Source organism: Lycium ferocissimum, chromosome 5, assembly GCF_029784015.1.
Source record: "Lycium ferocissimum isolate CSIRO_LF1 chromosome 5, AGI_CSIRO_Lferr_CH_V1, whole genome shotgun sequence".
Lineage (NCBI taxonomy): Eukaryota > Viridiplantae > Streptophyta > Magnoliopsida > Solanales > Solanaceae > Lycium > Lycium ferocissimum.
Genome location: NC_081346.1, coordinates 4,395,646 through 4,418,921, shown reverse-complemented (window position 1 = coordinate 4,418,921; position 23,276 = coordinate 4,395,646). Strand labels below are relative to the sequence as shown.

At 36.0% G+C, this 23,276-nt stretch overlaps 3 protein-coding genes and 2 pseudogenes across 4 annotated transcripts; 4 read left to right on the top strand and 1 right to left on the bottom strand.

The window, feature by feature from the left end:
• The first annotated feature begins 968 nt into the window (after positions 1–968).
• On the top strand, positions 969–6,535 carry LOC132055535 (L-Ala-D/L-amino acid epimerase). 2 transcript variants are annotated; one of them, XM_059447412.1, is made up of 7 exons: positions 970–1,652; positions 3,505–3,615; positions 3,848–4,064; positions 4,268–4,601; positions 5,259–5,320; positions 5,413–5,485; positions 6,239–6,535. In XM_059447412.1, coding segments are annotated over exons 1-7 (1,299 nt in total). In that variant the 5' UTR covers positions 970–1,151; the 3' UTR covers positions 6,240–6,535. The 2 variants fall into 2 exon arrangements, with proteins under 2 accessions (XP_059303394.1, XP_059303395.1); XM_059447411.1 differs by lacking the exon at positions 6,239–6,535 and having other exon boundaries at positions 969–1,652; positions 5,413–5,489.
• Positions 6,536–10,190: 3,655 nt separating this feature from the next.
• Positions 10,191–10,841, top strand: LOC132055534 (non-specific lipid-transfer protein 2-like). Its single transcript, XM_059447409.1, has one exon. The coding sequence runs from the start codon at positions 10,280–10,282 to the stop codon at positions 10,559–10,561; it is 282 nt and encodes a 93-aa protein (XP_059303392.1). The 5' UTR covers positions 10,191–10,279; the 3' UTR covers positions 10,562–10,841.
• A 467-nt stretch (positions 10,842–11,308) lies between these two features.
• Positions 11,309–16,288, bottom strand: LOC132055533 (kinesin-like protein NACK1). Its single transcript, XM_059447408.1, has 14 exons — positions 16,051–16,288; positions 15,854–15,943; positions 15,651–15,751; positions 15,168–15,284; positions 15,001–15,082; positions 14,838–14,905; positions 14,668–14,727; positions 14,459–14,583; positions 14,015–14,213; positions 13,717–13,827; positions 13,518–13,607; positions 12,480–13,433; positions 11,995–12,320; positions 11,309–11,904 (listed from the first exon to the last, which is right to left on the bottom strand). The coding sequence occupies exons 1-14, from the start codon at positions 16,286–16,288 to the stop codon at positions 11,577–11,579; spliced, it is 2,889 nt and encodes a 962-aa protein (XP_059303391.1). The 3' UTR covers positions 11,309–11,576.
• A 2,939-nt stretch (positions 16,289–19,227) lies between these two features.
• Positions 19,228–20,465, top strand: LOC132055532 (LEAF RUST 10 DISEASE-RESISTANCE LOCUS RECEPTOR-LIKE PROTEIN KINASE-like 2.7; annotated as a pseudogene).
• A 192-nt stretch (positions 20,466–20,657) lies between these two features.
• Positions 20,658–21,695, top strand: LOC132055196 (rust resistance kinase Lr10-like; annotated as a pseudogene).
• The last annotated feature ends 1,581 nt before the right edge of the window (positions 21,696–23,276 follow it).

Genomic DNA, 23,276 nt, shown 5'->3' with positions numbered 1-23,276 from the left:
TGTGAATTGTGCATTTGTGATAGGATCTTAGCTTGGTACATTGATGTGGGACTAGACATGCTGTGATTTTTCTTAATCATCCTGTTTTGGAAAGTTTACTGATTCGACTAAGTTCAATTCACGTCTCTAAGTTCACAAAAAGATCAAGATCAAATGCTTTGAATCATAGTAGTCTATTCTCAAAATTTGGATCCTAAGTTAAAAATGGACGAATCTCAACTTTTACAACCACAACCTAAAATCTAAATGTTTGATTTTAAGTATTACTAATAACATAATTAATAATAATATAAGAAAGACTTCATTTTTTAAAACGAAGCTAGAGGACCTTGTCCACCAACCGTTCAATCCCAGTAGAGAAAATGGCACAAATGGTCCCCTATGTTTAAGGAGATGTTCAAATAGTCCCTTAAGTATGCACTGAACAGTTTTGGTCCTTTAAGTTGTCAAAATTTAACACTTTTAGTCTTTGTAAAATACTTATCAAACTCTATCCGTTAGATTTGACAAGAATTATAAGAAAAGAAAATTAGCAGGAACTCACATTTAGGGGTATAATTCTATAGTTTCTACTATTTTTTGATTCATTTCTAAAGTCAGATGTAGTTTTTTGAGGTGCAACTTTTTTATTTTATTTTATCTTTTTAGTGTCGAATGTAATTTTTTGTGTTACATAATTAAGGATCTGATGAGACTTTCTTGATGTTGATGGTTAATCCTTATTTTCACTGTTTGACTAATTTGAACCTATGTTTTTTCATTTTCTCAATGCATGCCAAACAAATATAAGAATTTCCCACATGGGATAATTCAATAAATATTTGATGGAGACTAAAATTGTAAACTTTGGCAAACTTAAAGGACTAAACTTATTCACTGCATGCTTAAATGACTAATTTGAACCTATCCCAAACATGAAGGACCAATTTTTTCATTTTCTTAATGTATAAACAGCTCAAGACAATAGGGCAAAAGCGTTCCAAGAATTCTCCCACATGGGAGAGCTAGAAACTGACATTTTCCAAATAAAATATACCGTCAACAGAGGACAAGACAACTACAAGAACATAGTTCGATATTCACTACGCCAATTCTTCAAATCTTTCATTTTCTTTCCAAGACCAATCAGTGACACTCAAACTCAGTAGGAGATGGCGCGAATTGGGCTTTCTCAAAACTTCAAAGCCAATTGTTTCCTTCACTCTTCTAAATCATTACATACCCAAGTTCTCAAAACTCCAATTTTTTCACTCAATTTCAAGAACCCCAAAGTCATCACATCTTGCATGGCAGCAGCTATGCCAGCGTTGACACCAACAAGTTTTGGGTTCAAGAATTTGATGGAAACAGTAACAATTAATGTTCATAAAGCGGAAGGAAGGCCATTGAATGTACCTTTACTTGCTCCTTTTACAATTGCAACATCAAGATTGGACAAAGTGGAAAACGTAGCTATAAGGATTGAGTTAAGTAATGGTTGTGTTGGTTGGGGTGAAGCTCCTATTCTTCCTTTTGTTACTGCAGAGGATCAATACACAGCTTTAGCTAAAGCTGAAGAAGTATGTGAGTTCTTGAAGCATAGTCGGGAGATGACTTTAAATTTTGCATTGACGAAGATTGGAGACGTGCTTCCTGGACATGATTTTGCTTCTTTTGCTTCTGTGTTTTTCTGTTTAATTCTGTTTTGTGTTTTCGTATCAGATAAACCTTGATAAAATTCATGTTTTATACCAGTAATTGAAGTTCTTGTTTTCTCTGTTTAATTCTGTTTTGTGTTGGTTGTGATATTGATAAAGTGTTTGATTTCTTCTTGTTTTGGGTTTGGTCCATTTGGGTATGTGGAGCGTGGTCCTATTTTCTTGTTGAACCTAGTAAGGTACTAAGTTTACTGAGAAAATGACAGAAATGGTCCCTTATGTTTGAGGGTATGTTCTAAATAGTGCCTTAAGTATGCAGTGAACAGTTTTGGTTCTTTAAGTTTGCCAAAGGTTAACACTTTTAGTCTCCCTCAAATATTTACTGAACTCTATTAGATTTGTCGGGAACTGTGGGGCAAAAAAAGAAATTAGTGGTAACTCACATTTAGAGTTACAAATTTTGTAGTTTCTGCTATTTTTGATTATTCTAAAGTAAACCTGCTGATCATACGGTCTTACATCATTATCGTTATGATGTGTTCTATAAAATTATTGATTGGCAACTTCAAGAACTTTTTGAGGTGTAATTTCTGCCATTTTTTATAGTGTCTAGTGTTTGCATATTTTAGAATTTGATGAGATTTTCTTGGTATTTATGGTTAAATTGTTTTTCCCATTGTTTCCGTTAAATCTAACGAACATAAATTGTTAAATATTTGATGGAGATTACAAGTCTTAAACTTTTGTCAAACTTGAAGGACTAACACTGCTCAGTTTAAGGGATTATTTTAAACCTACGCTCAAACATAACGGACCATTTTTTTCATTGTCTCGTTGTTTACTATTATGTTCTATGCAAACTGAAGTTGTTCTAACTGAAATTTTACACAGTTTTTTCTCTGATGGAGGCAGTTCTTTAACCTTGATGTTATTTTGTGGTCTTCGGCAGAACTATAAAATTCTTTTGGATTTATCATTTTAAGTGTCTCATCGAATTGATTCTCAGGATTGAAACTCAAAAGGTCAACATAACATTGAGTATTATAGGCTTATCTGTTTTATGTTATTTTCTTGAGGTCTGAGAGACATATTATTGTGATAATGGAGTTATTTATCTTTTTCAATACATGGTTATTGAATGTAGGGCTGCCTTTGTTCCTGTAACAATTCAATGGACCTTTTGTCTAGCTTATATACATTGTCGGTTGGCTTTCAGATTTTAGAAGGTATGGGAGGTATAGAATTCTGACTTGGCGAAACTGGAAGGAGGATAGTGAGTTGGGAGGCAGTTATCACTTCGAAAGGACATGCATAACTTGCATGTGTGGGTCTTCTAAGCCTGAGGCTTTTATTTATGGACGTTGTATAACTAATTTATATGTTACTAGTTTGCATGTTTGGCCTTTCTATATCGACCTATATTTTTCAGGGATGGGACCTAGTTTGTGAGACATTGTCACTGGATTCTTTCATCCCCCTCATTAAGGCTTTTCATCTACATGAAAATAACTTCTCTGTCTGTTGTGTCCTCAATTCTCCTTCTCGTCTGGTTCTTTTGGCTTACCTTCAGTCAGCATCTCTTTTTAGTCTTTGGTAATATCACACAGCAGAAACCCTTCCTGTGAAACTAAACTAGCAATCCTTTCATAAGGTGACGGATCTTTCTTAATACATTGAGAAAAACACGTACTAGTGTGTGTACAGTAGTCCTGGTGCTTCTAGATTGACACTACGTATCCACAGGATGAATAGACAAGCTACCTTGAGCTTTTAAATACTTTAAATCTGTTGATTCTTATCTTTCAAATTCATATTTGTAGAACTGGAAACTTGTGTGGTACTGATTCAAATTATAACCTGATTGAAGGTCAGGGCAGGAGTTGAGATGGCACTGATTGATGCAGCTGCGAACAGCACCGGAATACCTCTGTGGAGACTATTTGGTGGAGTATCTAACTCAATATCTACTGACATCACAGTTAAGGCTTTTCCTTTTTATTCTACTTTAGTAGGCACTTCACAGTAAAATAATTTTCTACCTCTGTTAGCTTCCAAGTACTTGCAGCCTCAAACATTGCTCTCAAATTGCAACAATGCGATCATACTAGAAGTTTTATTTAGAAAAAAATATCACTGAGAGAATTTATAGTAGAAAATTAAAAACTGTCATAGACGTGTTTAAATAGATTTCAGTGACCATCTTATTGTAGATTCCGATAGTTTCACCCATGGAAGCTTCTGAACTGGCTTCAAAGTATCGTAAACAAGGTTTCAGGACTTTAAAGCTTAAGGTGGGCAAGAATTTGAACGCAGACATTGAAGTACTTCAATCCATACGTGCAGCACATCCTGATTGCTTGTTTATCTTAGATGCTAATGAAGGTTACACGGCAAATGAAGCTATTAATGTCCTGGAAAAGTTGCATGGTAAAGTTATTTTTATATTAAGTAATCATCTAGATTCTAATTCTCCCCTATCTTTATGGACAAAGGAATGGCAAAGAATTTATAAATCTAAGTACTTTCTATTTCTTCCATATCTCTATGATAATGATTAGCCTCTTTCAGTTGTTCCGCTACATCATTATCTGCTCGAAAGAGAAAATGACAAATTTCTAATTTCCTGTCAGAAATGGATGTGACTCCGGTGCTTTTTGAACAACCTGTTCATAGAGACAATTGGGAAGGTCTTGGTCATGTCAGTAAGATCGCAAAGGATAAATATGGTGTGGCTGTTGCTGCTGATGAAAGCTGTCGAAGTTTGGTTGATGCTAAAAAGATAGTGCAAGAAAGTCTTGCGGATGTCATTAATATTAAGCTTGCTAAAGTTGGGGTGCTTGGGGCTCTGGAAATTATTGACTTGGTTAGGTCCTCGGGCTTAAATCTGATGATTGGTGGTATGGTTGAAACCAGGCTTGCCATGGGCTTTGCTGGTCATTTAGCCGCTGGCCTTGGATGTTTCAAGTAAGTTTCTATAGCAATTTATCTGGAAAAAAAAAAAAAACTGATTTGATCCAAACTAATCTATCATCATTGCTAAAGACATTAAGAATTGGAGAATCCATTGGGAGGTTTTCGCTAGTATAGTAGAATAAATTAATTCTACTTTTGAAAAGCAAAATAAGAATAAGGTGGATCTTAATCTAGATTCAGTTTTACGCTATGTTATAAGGGGCAAGGAAAAGAGAAAGGTGTAACATTGGTTTATTTTGCCTAAGTGTATAATTAATTCTTTGTGAAATGTCAGTTGACGTCTTGTAGAAGAGAAGTAAATATGATTTACCTCCTTTATCTGGTCTCTACTCCTCATCCTCCTCTTGCGCCTTTTATCTCACTTCCCCTTTCGCCACCTTCCTTGTATCACCAAACTCTACTTTTAAAACAGTATAAATCAAATCATTGGGTAAAACAGTTGAGATAATTCTATGACTGAATTAACTCTGCTTTAAATTCTATGACAGTATTTTAATACTTCATTGAAGTTGACATCAGTATATCCATATTTCAACAAATACTATGCCTAGTCATGGTTGTACTGTCATTTCAATTTGATTGGTTCTCTTGGTTATCCAATTCAGCACACATTGTGTTCTCTAATTTTTGTACCTAAATGCCGTGCAGATTCATTGACCTAGACACACCCCTTCTGTTGGCAGAAGATCCAGTTTTTGGGGGTTATGAAGGTACTTTCTTCCTTCCATCGAAACTTGTAGTAGTTTTTGCTTGTACTCAATTGATCTGAAAAACTGCATTGCTCACTTAGTTTTGTACCCAGTTTCTGGACCTGATTACAACTTCTCAAATGCTAGAGGTCACGGTGGTTTTCTTCATTGGGACAATATTGCATGGTAAGTTTGATTTTTACATTAATTCTGAGGTAACCATGTCTCGTTTGCTCTAGCAACATTTAGTAAACATGATTATTAGAGTAATGTGCCAATTCGACATCTTTCATCTTATTACTGGAGAACAAACGAGTCATGCATATAAGAACAAAACCGATGGTCTGTGATATATTTATATTCTCGTACAGTTTATTTCAGTAACAGGAGAGGTTAACTATCTAATTTCCCACGCCCTCCCCTCTAGACCTCTGTGCTGCCTGCCTATGTTACACCAACTTGTTTATGCATACATATTTAACGTGGGTGTCAGTTCACTTAGGACCCACACCCATATAAAAGCCATTCAACATGGGTACGCCAAGACAAGTAAAGGATCTATCTAATGTAGCTTTAGACTTGGCGATAAAATTATTATAGTACAATTTAAATAAAGAGTTGACCAAAAACAGTATCTTCTTAAAGCTAAGTTTCTTTCCTTCTTTGAGCATTTCATATCTAACTTGAGCTGCTCTGTGAACAATTTAACAGCAGTTTGAATTATGGTAGCTTGGTTTTCCTTGGGCTAAAAGCGATTAAGACTAATTGCTTGACTTAGTGATAACATGGTTCATGTTTTCAACATGCTTTGTCTAGCCTTGATAGCTCTAGATACCTGTGGTCAAGTTACTTGATATCTGTGATTTGCTCTAAATCACACTGTTCTTGACAAAAACTATGTTTTGTTCTATTGTCTCTAACATTTGAAATTTTCTGCAGACAATAGTTGTGGAGTCTGTTCACTCTTCAGGATTGTCATTCACAGCAGCCAACCCCTTTAGTTCCAAACTATATATATGAATGTGTAACTCGTAGAGTATTAGTCGATGCCACGTTTGAATGTTTATGTGCCAAAGATTGAAACACAATGCTAGGATATCCAATCTTTGGGGTGAACAAATATGTAGACGTCTTATTGTCTGTTGAAATTGGTATGAGTAGAGAACGTCTTGCTTGATGTTCTCTTTGACAATTTCAACAAATATTAAATCAAATATGCCAGACTCTTGGTACTAATTTGTTAGTTGTTGCACTAACATCTAGCTTTGGACATAAAGCGCAGCAGACAATTCCAATGTAAAAATGATCGCTTAGGACTTTAAGATAATAATAGTCTGGAACCTGTACGCTAAAATGTCCCTATCAACTTGCCCCGGGCTTTGACCTAGTGGTAAGAGCCCAACACATGATATGTGGATTAGGCATACATCATGATTCAGCGGTTCAAACCTCGCCGCAAGACAAAAGAATGGGTTTTAAGTGCAAAAGGGACGGACCACCATCCATAAAATCTCGAATCGTGCGCCGTAGGAATTTCTCAATTATCCAAAAAGAATGTCCCTATCAACTTGAAGCCAGATAGCCTCTATAAGAAGCTGTTCACACTTTAGTATTGAGCTATTGATAGATAAAAGCAGTTGCTTGGTACTACCAACAGAGGGAATTCACTGATAAATGAGGATGTGAATTACTAAGAGGTTGACAAACGGAGAACCCATCAAAAACTGAAGTTAATGTATAAATTATCATGCCCGTTTTTTGAGCATCCGGTTTGACCCAATGCAATCACTAATTTTCCGAAGTTACACCACGGATATGATAAAGAAATGAATATTTGGCCTGATTTAATCTCACAAGCTAGCTCATGAGAGAGGATTATCCAAGTCCATCCAAGGACATCAAGGACCACGTATGCCACCGATGTGAGATCCAACAGGCTGTACTAACAAATTGTAAAAATGTTGAATATGACTTGAATAGGGGAAATGAGCAAACATGATTCTTTATTATTTGAAAAAAATGATCCTATAAGTAACTTTTTGAAGTATATGTTATTTTCAGATTTCTTATGTATAAAGTAAAATTTTTTCGTAAAAATATAATTTTTATCTTAATTTCCCTCTTTTACTGTCCTCATATTGTTGTTCAGGTCCACTCAAACTCCAAATGAATTAACTTAAAAAAAGGGCACATTTTTTTTTTTGGAAAAGTAAACTCTTGGTAGTGAACATGATTGGGGTTACGAGAGAATCATTAGTATTAATTAAACAAAATCTTAAGTGTGGATCAAAAATAATAATTGAAGGCATACTATTGGGCACACCAAAGTATGAGAATAAATGTCAGTCAGTACTGGCAATCACTAGCACCGAAAGCAGGTTGCATATGTGTGTGTAGGGTCCGCCCCATGCCAAGTCGTCAAATGCAGCGGCCTCTCGTGCGTGCGTTTAGCCCATTAGTACTAACATTAGCTTCTTGGTAAATTTGTGCATCTCAATTGCTCCCAACCATTTCATTGTGTCTTTTTTAAGATTTTCTATAATCGTTTTAATCAGGCTTGTTTGTGCATATCTCAATTAGTTTTGTGAGGTACTTATAATTTACAAAGTATAGGTATCAAATAATACTATCCAACACTCCTTGGACAAATAAGAAAAAGTTATCTAGAATTTTTGCTCCACCGAAATCTGAAGCTGAAGCCTCATGGTTCTCAATCTACTTCAATGACCACTAAGGTATACCCTTGGGTGATTACATATCTTAGTATGATTGAGCACGAAATATAAGAAATTAAGAGAGATTTTTCAACATTATGGTCTTAAATTAAAATGTTTCTAATACCAAAATGCCCTTTATATTGTATCGTATTTGAGATGTTGAAATTAAAGAGTATGGACGTGTTTGTCCATAATTGTTTTTGGATATTATCTCACACAAGTGTTCGTTTATCATTAATTGTTATTTTTGCTATGATTTAAACTTTAATTTCTCATAATTGTCACCACTTCGTGAGGTGCATGCGCTAACCCATTATATTGAAGAAATTTTAGTACACGACAATCCTCATTATCAAGTGTGATGATTTTGGGTAATCAATATAAACCATAAATACTTTACTGTTTTACAAATGGACAGTTCGAATTGCAGTGCTTTTGTTAGTAGGCAAATCCTCCATTTTCCTATCAAGACCTATTAATAGAGCCCTTTTTTTTTTTTAAATTTTGGGGAAGGGGAAATGGTGAGTGAATTACAAGGTAGGAAATCGAACCCACACCAACGGCGCCAAAGTTGAAAAGTAAATTAACCGAAATTTACTAAAATTCCTCATAGAGCTTGCTTTTAAATTGATGCAAAGGGGTTTATAGTGGTCATTACTATTTATTAAAACAAAACATGAAGTGAAATTTTGTAAACGAATGGATCTGTTATCAGCCTTAGGGGGAAAAAATAGAATGTTGGTATCCATAAAAATGAGACACAAATTAGTCATGCAGTGAAAGAAAATTATTTTGGGACTTTAATTTTCCTAAACAATGATTATTTTGTGACTTTAAGTTTCCTAAACAATGACCCAAGAGACCTTTTGAATGTAGAATCGCTAGTTTCAGTTTTTCCAAAATTAGATAGAGATGGAAAGAATAATCAGAAAAATTCAAGAAATTAGGTAGGGAGTCTTCTAGAAGTCGTGTTAGTGGTTGATGACCTGAAATTAATTACAGTAATTGACTTGTTCTTCACCGCGAAAAAGATAAAAGAATATGTCTAAATTCTATTGCATTTTAAAAAGAAAAGATTAAACTGTGCACAGATTATAAAATAGTACAATTGGTCCCCTACAATATTAATGCACATTCTCATTGCAACAAAATAATGATGATCACTGGTATGCCATGCCACAACTAATTATAACATGAATACAAGCAAAGTACTGAATCGAACACGTCGATGATTTTCTATATTGTACTCTCGTTTAGGCATTAAAAAAATATTTCCCTTTGTTTTAGACCTTAACTTAATAACTTCTACTTTTATTTTTACCATTCAACAAAATCTAGCCAAAAGTAATACCCCTTCAATCTAATTTATATCACGCTTTTTGATTTTGGGACGTTTCGCGATGTTTGATATCGTTCTATGCAAATACCTTCAATAAACTATTTAAACTTCAACTTTGATGTGATGTTTGCTCTTTTAAACTTTGTATTCGGTCAAATATTGTCACATAAATGAAACGCACACGTGATAATAATTAAGGAGGCGATCAAGATTGATATGACTAGTCGATGCAACGCCAATTTGGAAAATTCTCGGCTACTGCAAGTCAAGCATGTCATGAAATGTAGCGGTGCAGCTTCCAGCACAGTACGTAGTGAGACTTGAATTCATAGGATTCACACTTGTTCATAACTTCATACTTATTACCTAAACTTGAGGATAACAATTTATTTTTTTCCCAGAATGGCCACTCGTGTCACATTGAAAAGTATTCCCAGTCCATTTGAGATCAGGGGAAGAGCTAGAATTCTAGTTTCGAATTTGGTAGAGCTCAATACTTTTAGCCTAAATCCTGTCTTTGTATTAAGAAATCCACTTTAGATGTATAGATTTATTCAGAACGACCTGTATTTTCTAGAATTCAGAACTCATAAACTCAAAATTCTGGATCACGCATGTAGCCCCATGTTTTTAAGCAGCTGCGGGAAAAACAGCCTTTGGATATTGAACAAGGGTGCTCACGCGTGTAGCCCCATGTTGACTTAAACTAGTGACTTGGTAATTGTGGGATGCCATAATTATGGGAATTAAAGAACATGCACTAGATGTACTTTCTATCAAACCTTTGCCTGAATATTCAAAAGTTTTACCAATCTCTCCTCTATAAATTGGGCCACGGACTAAGCTAAAATGCAGCTCATCCAAGTCCTATTCCTCCAACTCTCTTTTCTCTATTGAAGCAAAAGCCATCTTCAAGTGACAATAATGAAGACAACATCAAAGCTTGCAGTTGTCACAGTTCTAGTGCTGCTTCTTGCTGAAGCACACATCTCTCTGGCTGTAACGTGCAGCGCAATTCAGCTGAGCCCTTGCCTTGGCGCGATCACATCGAATTCACCACCATCCACTCTCTGCTGCAGCAAGATCAGGGAACAAAAACCTTGCCTTTGCCAATATCTCAAGAACCCAAATTTAAGGAACTATGTCAACTCCCCTGGTGCCAAAAAGGTCGCTCGCACTTGTGGTGTTCCCTATCCCAAGTGTTAATACTACATTTGAAGGACCATAACTCTAGTTATATCTTGCTTCGTGCTATGTGATGTGTAGGGAGTGAAAACAATATGTTTGATGGACTCTATATCATGTGAGTCGCTGTGTGTGCTATGATCTGCACTCTTTGTTTTTTTATGTATGTTTGTTTGCTTTTTATATATGCACTCTGGAATGAAAGAGATGAACTCATGCTACTTTAACATCCAAGCTATTATAGACTATATGTACAAGTTCTATCATAAGTTCTACCAAGACCATATATGGTATTTCTTAATGACTGTATCATGTGTTGACCATATATGGTATTTCTCAATGACTGTATCATGTGTTGTTTGTTGGCCTTAAATACACAAGTTTTAGAATATATGGCCATGTGTGTTGTTCTGCCAAGTTCTATCATAACTTGTGGATTTTACTTGAATTAAAATACACAAGTTTTAGAATTTAACTTGCAAGTTCTCAATTGCAATCTCTTGCTGCTAACCAGAACTTCCCAAAAAGAGGACATAAATAAATAAGAGAGACATAATACGAGGACTTGTTGGCCCAAACAATAAATTACAGACTTTCAGAGAAAGAAAGGCACAAGAAAACAAACAAGCAGACTCAAATATTTCAGGGAAAATGTGATAGCTTTTTGTAATTGAGTACAATAAGTCAACCAAAGTGGGGAGTTTGGGACCTAAAATTAAACTCATAATGGGGGCATGTTACCGTACAGATCCATATCAAGCCCAAGTATAGGAGGATTTGCGAGTAGGCATAGCAAATTTGTATAGGTGTTCAAAGTACAGATTTAATACAGATATCACAATTTCAATCGAAATCTTATTCAGAAAATGAAGCTGCATGATGTGATGCCTCAAATTCCAATCTTCCATGCTGCTCTAAATTTAATCAGTTGTACTGGAACAACTTCGGAGGCTCCAAAATTGGGAGGCTCCAGAGTTTCATATACATGAAAAACAACTCGCAATACAAATTTACTTACAAAAAGACTCTAAGCTTCTCAGATATGGAGAAGGTCGGAGATTTGGTTCCAGCCAGCGAACCATGTCCGCCTATCTGATGGAAGGACAAAATTTAGCTCAAACATCTCTCTTGACATGTTACCTCCTTCACAGAAACCTACGAGCTTTGCCACTATCTCAGCACTCTCTTTTACATGCTTTTCGTCATTCGGATTTGTCCAAAGCTTGTTAATAAATTGCAGTTTCCTCTGTTTTCCCTCCAAAGGAACTTCCCACTTTATGTACAGATAATCTCTTTCTTCAGCTGTCAGACGGGTTGTCAATCTCTTGGCAAGGAATTCCCTCTCCCTCTTCAAAGCTCTAATGCTGAATTCAATTGGAAAATAAAAAATCAGCAGTCTTATAAAGTTTCTATGTACACGTAAATAGGCCACGAGGAAAGAGAGGAAAAGATACCTTGATGACAAAGAGACTGTTGGCTCATTTCCAACACGAGCCGGGGTTGCATTTCCAAGCTCTGCTAGGTGCTGTTGTAACCATGTCAACCGTCTGAGCTCAACTTCCAGATATATTTCATCTGCAGGGTCTCCCTTGAATAACAGATAGAACTGTGACCTATGAATAATTGAGACGTAGCAAACATCCCATAAGTCAATAATTTGCTGCCTCTGTTCCTTAAATGTGATTTGCCATGAAACCGGGGACTCTTCTGGCATCTCCTGAATGTTTTCATCATCCTCTAAATTGTATCCAGCCGCTTCATTTGCTTCCAGTTCAAGCACCTAACAAACAAATAATAAAGAAAAATTGAAGAAGATAAATATAATTCCAGCAAAGGGATAAAACTATGAAAAAGAATATCAATGGTAAAAGCTTGAGGATTCCTGAAAATTTTGAACAACTTCACAGTGTGACAGAAAAAAAGAGAGTCCAAGTTTTACCTGGCATACAAGGAGCTGCTTTTGGTATTGAAGTTTGGCCACCCGTTCTTTGAGTTCTGTCACATACGATCTTATGTTTCTGACGTTCTCTTCTGCTGCCTCTTGAAACATCTTTTGCATCTTTTTCATGTTCACTGAACTGGAACGGCGATATGGAGTGCCTTCCTTTGATGAAACATCTCCTCCATCACTTTTTGTAGGAGTCTCATTTTCTTGCATCGCTTGAATTACACAGGACATATCCTCCGAATCTGGAGCTCTATTTTCAACCTCACAATCCAGTACTTGTCGTGCAGTTGACAGAGGAGAACAAGGAGATTTCAAGAAATTTTGCCTGTTGATACTGTTGCTCGAGGCCAATGGGAGCAACTTCTTCTTTTTCGATGGATGCTTTGACTTTTGTGTGGTGTCATTGTTTGACTGTTGTTCATTATTGCTTGGAAGACACATAACCAGTTTGTCTAATGATTTCTGAACATTTTCTAGCTGTTCTTCAAGGTCAGCAATTGTGCTTCCTTGTGAGTGAAGTCTGGCTATCTCTTCCTTCAGGTTGGCACTGACACTCTTATTGACAGCAACAACATTTCCAACTCCAACTTCTTTGGGGACTGGCTTTACAGAACGCATTTCTCTGATCTCTGCTTGCAACTTAGCAATAGTTTCTGCAGCATCCTGGTTACCTAGCCTATGGCATGCAACTTCCTTTTGCAGTACTTCCAATGCTCGATTTGCTTCATCTCCAAGCTGCTCCTGGAGATGTTCGAGTTTTCGAATTTCATGCATGAGTGTAAAGGGGGCAGCCAAAGATTGCCTCATCATTGACTGCCTTCCCATCGTGTTTCTTGTTCTTTCACCACGGACAGGTGCTTTTTCTTCAAGGTTCGGAGATAATGTGCCGGAGAATGAGAGACATTTCTTCACAACCGGACTAAAAGATTCAGATGGCTTCAATCCCTGCATCAGGGATTCAGTATTAGCACAAAGAGACCTTTACGTCACTCTGAATTGCACATGATACAAGAAAACTTAGATACAAACCTGTTCCTCCTGAAGCTTTCTGCGTAACTCGTCAACTTGTGACTGTGCAAGATCCCTTTGACGCTTCAGCTCCTCGATTTCCATTTCCATCTAAAAGGGCCAGTCAGTTAGTCAAATGTTAAACAATTAACGTTTCATTTTCTTAAAGAAATTCATCTTTAATAAAAAAAAAAAAAAAAGAAGTCATCTTTTAATGCACCTGTTGAATTTTTAAATCTTTCTCATTAGCTGGCTCTGGGGTGCGCAGTTCTGCTTCCAATCTGGCTACTTCCTTCTGCAAATGCTTGACAAGCTGTTTGTCGGAAACAACCTGATTTAAAAAGGAAGGGAGAAGTTCAATATTAAAAGATAAAATGAGATACAGCTCATAAAAGAAGTATATCCATAATAAGGTTGTAAGGCAAGTTACTAAGTTCAATATTAAAAGATAAAATGAGATACAGCTCATAAAAGAAGTATATCCATAATAAGGTTGTAAGGCAAGTTACTAAGTGTACCATGTTAACTTGGGCGTTGTTTGTGACTTCCTTCGCTCGGGTGGCGAAGAAGAGAGTGTTGCGAGATTGTTCAATGTGACTAGATGCAGGGCTGAGAGTGCATATTATCGCAGTACGGGCATTTCCACCTAGTGAATGTTGCAATATTCTTGTCAGCTTTGAGTCCCGGTAGGGTATATGACCACTTCTTTTGCCCACACTACATTGAGGAAAAAACAATAGAAAGGAACCAATCAGAACGGAGAACTGCAATGACAGAAATAAGTTATCAACTGTGGTAAGAAGCTATAGACGGGCATGTCATCAACAGAAACAATGAGTTAAGTTTTTAACACAGAACTATAGAAGCACAAAAGTGTTTGTCCATGCTTTACACAGTACAACGACAGGGATGATGAAATAACTTGAACAAAAAAGTGAGCTGTCACATAATTGATTACAGACCTGAGCTTTCTAATTACGGTTGTAAGAGTCATCAAACTAAGATTGATATGGCAACCTTCCCTAAGCCTTGCGCCATCTGCATTTGTCTGTGAGGCTCTTTCGCTCCCAGCCAAATCAACAAAATTCTGCAGCACAGAGATATTAATGATTAGGGTTTCTCTATTGCTCTCAAGTGTCCCCTAAAACAATCAAGGTGGAGGTTCATTTACCAAGCTTGCTACATAAGACCTCACGCAATCAGAACTTTCACGAAGAATGCTTTCAATTGTCTGCATATGGTAAAAAGTAATAGTAGTCAGTATAAAAAGTTGTTCCAGCACAAAGATAGACATTTTCAAGTTGGGAACACAAGACTTCCAGCACAAAATTGAGGACTGACCAGTCTTATTATCTGGTGAGACCGTGAGCTCGTATCATTTAAGGCGGTTTCGCCGACTTGCCTCTGAGCTGCAGATTTAAAAAAGATGGCACATTATAAAGACAGATTCGCTGGAAAAACTAAAATATAAAGCAATATCACTTTGAAATAATCAAATTCTTACCCTCACAGATACTAATTAAATGTCGCAGATGTTGGTCATTGCTTGCTGTTTCTTCCACCAATTTCTCGACAACAGTTCCTTTCTGCAAATCAAAAAATACCATGAAGAAATGATACAAGAGAGTGAAGGCTATAAATTTGAAGGTCCATCATTTAGCTCAAGTTTACCTCTGGATCATCAAGAAGCTTGAGACTGCGACCAGATTCAGAATTCAACAGGTCCCTGACATTTTCATTATAGATCTCCAGTCCAGATATTCTTATTCTAAATTCTCTTTCTGGGGTCTATGACAATGTAAAATGACCCAAAAAAAAAAAAAAAAAAAAAAAAAAAAAAAAAAAAAGATCATCATCAGTCTCAAGGATAATGGCACTTAACAAAGACTCTAAATATTTGTTTCATTTCAAGCAAAAGAAACTAGTATAAAAATGTAGGATTTGTAGAAAATACAAGTATGAAACAGGAACTACTTGACTTATCACTCATCTAGGACAAGGACCATGTAAACTACATGCTTCAAATATCTCATAGTATAACATTCTACTAATAATTCCAGTAATCCCATTTGTGACATGTCTTCAATGACCTAGGGAAGTTCTGACACCAAGTATCAGACGACAACAACAGCGCTCAAGAATGATGAAGCTTACACTCATTATATGTGAATATATGTCGTTGACAGCTTTCTCAGTAATTCCTCTCATAGTGTAAGTCTTCCCACTGCTGGTTTGTCCATACGCAAATATGGTTGCTGAGATGCAAATAATGGAAAATAATCCACGATCAAAAGGTTTCCCAAAAGCTAGAGATATTCATATAAAATCCCCCTTCAAAGTACGAGCAAGAGAATTACCATTTATTCCCATCAATGAGGACAAAGCTACATTCTTTACTCCTTCCTCATACACGGCTTCAGTTATACTATCTGGACCGAAGACTTTATCTGAGATAAAAAAGATAAACATTCTCAATCAGATTTTATAGAGTCTAAATTAAGATAAGACAACAATGACAAGAACATTAAAGGTGGTGAATGTGTCATTCAGTTACCAAATGTGAATGAAGCTGGTTGAGCAGCACGTTCCTGGGGCAGTGATTTAGAAATAATTGTGTGATCATCAATGCATTCCCATGCAGCATGGTCTTTGGCTGAAAGCTCTCTTTTGTTCAAAGGCCTTAATCGTACTGTTACGACGATTTTCTCCTCTCTAGCTTGTTTACTAGGCGTGGTTGCTGGAGTTGTCCTTTCTATCTTTGAAGCTGGAGTACCAGGAGTTCTAACTGTCATCTTGACTACTAGACCAGTAATTCCCCAAAATGAACTCCAGTTGAAAAATGCAAAAGCCTGTTGCAAGGACACTGAGATAACTGAATTTTTAGATGTCTTGATGATCTTATTGTAAAGAGAGAACCAATTAAACATTGACACAGTGCTAGAATTTATAAATATCCCTAAAGACGGTTGATTAAGGTTAGGGTTGTCATTTCTGGGCAAGGTTCTTCTTCTTTACCCCAAAAAAACGCGCATAGCGTAGAAGGCAAATCCAAGATTTAAGCCCGTGGGTGTGGAATACCACAACACCGTGTTACTCCTTTGTGTCAATGCGTGAAAACTTGGTAAAAATATACACATTTAAAGACTATGGTTCAAATTGAAGACCCCTACCAAGTACTACAGTGAACCCAATTTTAAAACTTTCTTTCTGTTTATGAGGATTAAACACAAACAATGGTACCTAATATTATTAGTGTACAAGAAGAAAACTCAAAAACATTAGTTAAATACAACAAAGCGTAAAACTTTACAACTCAAAAGAAGCAAATAGAAAGCTTAATGCGAAAAAAACAAAAACAAAAACAAAAAATCTAATGTCACTCATTTAGATCATCGACTCCAATTATCCACTTCAACATAACATCAGACCTTCCTAATTTGACAAAATAATCTGAATCTAAATTTCACTAAATTCAAGTCAACATTCGTAGTACGCACTAACTAGAAAACAAATGGTCTAAGCAAATAATCATAATTACTACTTTACTACTACTACTACTACTACATAACTGAAGATTAGTGAGCGAAAAAAAGGAAAGAGAATTTAACAACATGAAGTAGAATTTGCATCAATTTCACCTGAAATTGAAAAAGGAAACAAAAAGAAAGAAAACAGAAATTGTTTGTGAGATTTACCTGAAGATTGATTGATTGATTTGCGCCTGAGATCTGAGAAGAACAAAATCTGATATCTGATAGAGAGCAAAAAAAGGATATGGAAATGGAAAGAATAATGAATGAGAGCTTAAGAGGTTTGTTTCTCTCTCTCTCTTTGATACCGTATGTAAATTGGGGCTTTTTGAATTTCGATTCCTCAACGGCTAGTTCATTTTCTCGTGGATCCTATTCGTTGATTTTCTCGTGTTTTAAATGGAATTTGTCTTATGTTTCGTCAATTTATCGCCCATCTTGTGGTGCAGCGCTCAAGGATTAACGGTTCTGTGACTTTTGTTATTTGTAAATTAATTTCCTTCCGACAAAATTGATTGATGTAATTTGCTTTCATGCCCCTGAATTTTGGGGATATCTTATCTTCGACTCACCTTTCCTAATATGTGTTTTTTTCTTTTTCTATCTCTCCTGATTTTGTTTTCTTTCTCTTTTCTCCATGGACCTTTTCACTTTGGTAGATAAGTAAAAACAAAAAACATATAGTTCTTGGTTGAAAGAAAAATAAAACCATTCTTGCATTTCAATGCGGTCACTAGGTAAAGTGTAGACAGTAAAATTTTACTGGATCAGTCCATACCAAATTTAATGGGAAAATTTCATAAATGACTAACTTTTAAGGGTTATTTTTGCTGCGTAGCTACATTTTACCTATTTACATCTCGTAGCAAACATATAGCTTGTTTCAGCGCTTGTTACTTATTGTATTCACTATGGTGCGGCGCTGTATTCATGAATACAGCCAGTAAAATTTGTATTCAATTCAAATGTATTCAACTCAACTGTATTCATTGTAGCTACTTTTACACTGTATTCACTTTATTATATTTAAAATCAATTACATACAAAAAAATGTCCTTCAAAATACACTCCAAAACACTCAATTTTGCACTAAAAAAGTTAACGAATACACGCAAAAACTGAATACAAGAAACAAAATTCACTCTATTCATTTGTATACACCTCAAATTCATTGTATTCATTTGTATACAAAAATATCTTCTTCGAAATACAGGCGAAAAACACTGTATACATACAACAAATAAGTGTATTTTATATTTTTCCGGTCAAATTTCGTTCAGATCTGACTGTTTTCGGTCAGATTCCGGTCAGATCTGACTGTTTTCGTCCAGATCTAACCGCCGTCATCATCATCAACATCACAATTCTCTTTTCTTCTCAACATCACGGTTCTTTTCTTTTCTTCTTTGGAGAAGAAACTAACTCTTTGTAGAAGAAAAGAACCTAACAAAAATCTCTTCCTTCTTCCATTTTTCTTTCTGCAATAGCAAAGGATAATCAAAAAACCAAAAAATACTTAGAAAAATACACCGGAGTAGTGGGGGGAAGGGGGGAGAGAGATGGGAGGATTGGGTTGGTAGTGAATAATGTGATGATGGGTATTCTACTTTAAATATATATGTAATTATTAATTGTATTTAGCATATTACTTTTAGCTATAAGATGTAATTAATCTAAACTATAACTACTAAATCTAAATATGTACTAGAGTTAGTTATGCTATGTAGTTATCCCAAAAATGAGTATAATAACTTCAGTGCAATATAGGTGAAAGTTGACTAATCGTCTATAAGATAGCAATTAAAAGGCCCATTTGAAATTTGGCTAGCCCAGCTGTAAGCCCATTTGTTTTACTTCCGAAAATATGTAGAAAGAATAGGAAATGCGCAACGTTTTGGTACCCCATGAAATTTCTTTTTCCTGTTTTTTAGATTCTTTTTTTTCTTTTTTACATTTCTAGAAAGTATGTTATAAGTCTCTTTCATATTTTTTGTGGAAAACAATACTCCCTCCGTCTCAATTTGTTTGACACTTTTCGTTTTTCGAAAAACAAACGAGTTGTTCTTTGATTGTAAGTTTTTCATATGTCTTTTAATATTTCAAATGTATTTTAATATTTCAAATTATTAATTATAGCGACTTATAGTACTTTTTACGTAGTTTTTAAATATGTAAATTTTATTTCAAAAAATTTAAAGATTTTATGTTCAAACACACGATCAAAATTAAGAAGTTTAACTCTTAAAAAGCGAAAAGTATCGAACACAGAAGGAGTACTAGTCTTTTCTGTCTATTAGAGAATATTCTTTGTTTTGACCTCATTTTTTTCCAATCGTCTAAGTTGAACGCGTATTTTGTTTAGCAATCAGTGGAAAAGTCATCAATTGGTTTCGATTGAATAAATCATATATACTTGGCAAAACTTTCCTAGTACCTACATATTCTCTCTGTGATGAGTTCTCACAAATGCATGTTCAAAGCTTACTTCTTTCACTCCATCATCACCTTCTTATTCTTCTTGATCACTTCCTCACTATCCTATGGCCAAGAAAATGAACAGTATACCACTTGTAATAGCTCCTACAGCTGTGGGAATATTCAAAATATAGGCTTTCCTTTTTGGGGTGGTGATCGGCCTCAAGAATGTGGTCTTCCAGAATTCGAGCTTGAATGTGAAGCCAACGAGGATCCCGTTATAAAGATTGATAATCATAATTTCCGCGTACGTGCCATCAATAAAGATACGAGAACCATGAGAATTGCACGCAAAGATCTTGACGAAGACGATTGTCCTGATAGTTTTGGCAACACAACCTTGAACGATGCCCTTTTCCACTATGGTCCCGACCTGCAAGCTTTCGTCCTGTTATATGGTTGTCCTTTCAGTATACCTTCAGAGTGGAAAAATTTCTCCTTTAGCTGCAATAACACTGGAGACTTCAGTCTTGGTTTCTATCCAGATGAGTCATTTTCATCATTTTGGGGACCAATGTACCCAAGTTGTGAGTTTAAGGTCGTGGTTCCTGTTGTGGTAAAGGAATTGAGCAGTTTGAGAACCAAGGAAGTACGAAAATATTGGAGCTTTTGAAGCAAGGGTTTGATGTGGTTTACTACAAAAGCGTAGAATGTATGGCTTGTGAGAGGTCAAGGGGTTTATGTTGGTTAGATACAGATACTAGGGAGCAAAAGTGCCTTTGTCAGGACCGAACTTATTCTTACAACTGCGGTTATGTACCGGATCAAGGTGTGTTCCATCTCCCCAATCTAACTTAGTTCTGTTTACAAAATATTAGTTGAATTCAATTGTTAGCCCAGAGTTTTCGTACTGAGCTTCTAAGAGCACTATAACTATGTAGTAGAGTCACATCAGGGCCCTGCTTATACAAAAATGAGTTACCCACAAGTGCTGCAAAGTGGATTTTTTTTTTTTCTGCACTAGGATAGTAGGATGAGGCTAAACGTAGAGATTGCTTGAATAACAGAGGGCACTGTGGTGCTCGGATAATGCATCCAACCCCAAAGCAGAATGTGCTGTCATGATAAACCTAGAAACTAATAGTCGAAATCCATGTTTGACTATTATTCCGTTAATGGACTAAAACAAAACCTTCTTCCTTCGTTGGTAAGAAACAGTAAGGTCATAGTTGTTGATTTGTTATACTATTGAAGTTCCTTTAATATGGTTCTGTATCAAATGATCACTTGTTTATCTTTGCATTACAGGTACTAAAAGAGATATCCGAGTGAAAGTTGCCATAGGTAATTGTCTTTTGACCTTGTTCATGTTATTATTGTCCTTCTCTTCTCAACAATGACCAAGAACTTAAAGATAACTATTGGATTCGAACACTCTTGTTTTCGTCTGGTTAATTACAGGTATATCTGCTGGAATAGGAACAATATTAGCCTGCTCCATGATCTATTGGTTTGTATTTCAGAAATCATCTGATACATGCCTTTTCTTATCAAAAAAGAGAAGGAAAGAACATCAGAACATTGAGGCCTTCCTGAGGCAATATGGATCCCTAGCCCCTAAGGCGTACTGTTATTCAGACATTAGGAAAATGACAAATTCACTTCAAGAGAAGCTTGGACAAGGGGGTTATGGTGGGGTCTATAAAGGTAACCTTAATGCCGCCCTGTTGCTGTAAAGATTTTAAATTCGACCAAAGGGAATGGAGAAGATTTTATCAACGAAGTTGCAAGCATCAGTAGAACTTCACATGTCAACGTAGTTACTCTATTGGGATTTTCTTTTAATGGTCGAGAAAGAGCTCTTGTTTACGAATTCATGCCCAATGGATCGCTCGATCAACACATTTATGGTGAAGATTCTAAGTTGGGATGGGAAAAGTTGTACAAAATTGCACTTGGGATAGGACGAGGACTGGAGTATTTGCATCGAGGATGCAATGCACGAATATTGCATTTCGACATAAAACCTCACAACATCCTTCTTGATGAGGAATTCTGCCCCAAGATATCTGATTTTGGCTTAGCAAAACTATGCCTTGAGAAAGAAAGCATGATATCGATGTTGGAAGCTAGAGGAACCATTGGTTACATTGCTCCAGAAGTATTCTGTAGAAATTTTGGAGGCGTCTCTCATAAATCGGATGTTTACAGCTACGGAATGATGGTTCTTGAAATGGTAGGAGGAAGAAGCTAGAGGATATCACCAACACTAACTGGTTAAATTGCTCCCCCAATGAATAAGGGAAAAAATATTCTGGAGAGAGTAGAAGGTTGCATGGTGCATTCTATAGCAAGGAATTTTACCACCAATGTAGTAACGAGTATAAATACTCCTAAGACCACTTGGACAAAAGAAAAACACTCTTTTTCTCATACTACAATATCATCACACTCTTTTTCTTCATGTTTAGCAGTGCTTATTCTTCTTTAGCAATGATTTTGGTGTGTCTTCAAATGATGAAGACTGGTGAACCTCTTGAAATGGTAGGAGGAATCTAAAACAAGAAGGGAAATTCTTTTCCTTTTTCTCTTTAACATTGCAGAAAAATGTCTTTAGCCATCATAGTGGAAATAAAATTAAAGCATTAATAATATACTTCCCACGTTGGGCTTATCAACGCCTAGTAACAGATGAAGATTTGAATATACAATGCATCACGACCATTGAAGAAGAAGAAATTGCAAAGAAGATGATATTAGTAGGTTTGTGGTGCATTCAAACTGATCCCTCTCAGAGACCACCAATGAGTAAGGCAATTGAAATGCTGGAAGGTAAGTTAGAGGCCATTCAATTCCCACCAAAACCTTTCATATGTTCTCCCTCACGATCTGAAGGATCGTCCATGATCTCTTTGGGGCAGCCAATTAAGCCCTTTATGTGTTATTCTTCTTTGAGTTCAACACTTGATTCTACAGTCTCAGCTAGTGAAGAATGACATTTGAAGAAGAAATGTTTGGACATGACTTACAAACACTCATTGGAGAATGAAACAGACACAGACGGAGATCTAATGAAACTTGTTCACCATCTTCTTTTGCCTTTTCTCTTTGAGCATTTATGATCATTTAATTTTAAAATGTCTTTAGCCATTAATTAGCAGAACAGTCCGTGTTAGTGTTTTGAATAGAGTGATTAGTCAACTTGTAGACGGATCCATATTGGCAATGGATGAATACAAAATTAAAGCATTAATAATATTCTTTTTGAACATACGTAAACAAATATGTACTCCGTACATATGTTTGTGTAGGTAGAGAGCACACAAGATCATGCCACGTACCAACACCTTTGAATCGGTAGCCAACAAATTGAAGTGCGTACTGTGCTTAGACAGTTTTTCAGGAATTCGAGCAAATAAAAATATAGATGATCATGATTCCCCTGTACCTGATCTGCTATAACAACTACAATTGGTTGTAAGAATCAAAAAACCAAAATTCACTAATCAAAACACCTTCATCAATCCATCAAAATGAACAGTTCAATATCAAAAGAAGAATTTATAGAGACAGAAACATACAGATCCATATCCACAATGCTGAAAGAACAATTGTAGCAATTTTTTCGAGCTAAATATTAGTACTACCATTTACAAGTACACCTTCATGAGAATTAGCTCAGAGTTCACTGTTCTTACGCCTTGCTATTTTGTCCTTGGTGTATTTGATGTCGAAGAATTGTTGAATGGAGTAAACAAGAAAAGTTTTATTTTGGTGAAGGCATGTTCCAAGTCATAGTTGGATTGCTAAGATTTACTATGTGTGAGGCATGCCA

What these genes read in the sequence shown, in the direction of transcription:
- LOC132055535 (XM_059447411.1), top strand. Translation starts at nt 1,152, where the DNA reads ATGGCGCGAATTGGGCTTTCTCAAAACTTCAAAGCCAATTGTTTCCTT. An exon ending in TGTCCTGGAAAAGTTGCATG is followed by an intron (nt 4,065 to 4,267) that starts GTAAAGTTATTT and finishes ATTTCCTGTCAG; the next exon opens with AAATGGATGTGACTCCGGTG. An exon ending in GCTGGCCTTGGATGTTTCAA is followed by an intron (nt 4,602 to 5,258) that starts GTAAGTTTCTAT and finishes AATGCCGTGCAG; the next exon opens with ATTCATTGACCTAGACACAC.
- LOC132055534 (XM_059447409.1), top strand. Translation starts at nt 10,280, where the DNA reads ATGAAGACAACATCAAAGCTTGCAGTTGTCACAGTTCTAGTGCTGCTT.
- LOC132055533 (XM_059447408.1), bottom strand. Translation starts at nt 16,288, where the DNA reads ATGACAGTTAGAACTCCTGGTACTCCAGCTTCAAAGATAGAAAGGACA. An exon ending in TTTAATTAGTATCTGTGAGG is followed by an intron (nt 14,906 to 15,000) that starts GTAAGAATTTGA and finishes TTAAATCTGCAG; the next exon opens with CTCAGAGGCAAGTCGGCGAA. An exon ending in ACAGTCTCTTTGTCATCAAG is followed by an intron (nt 11,905 to 11,994) that starts GTATCTTTTCCT and finishes AATTGAATTCAG; the next exon opens with CATTAGAGCTTTGAAGAGGG.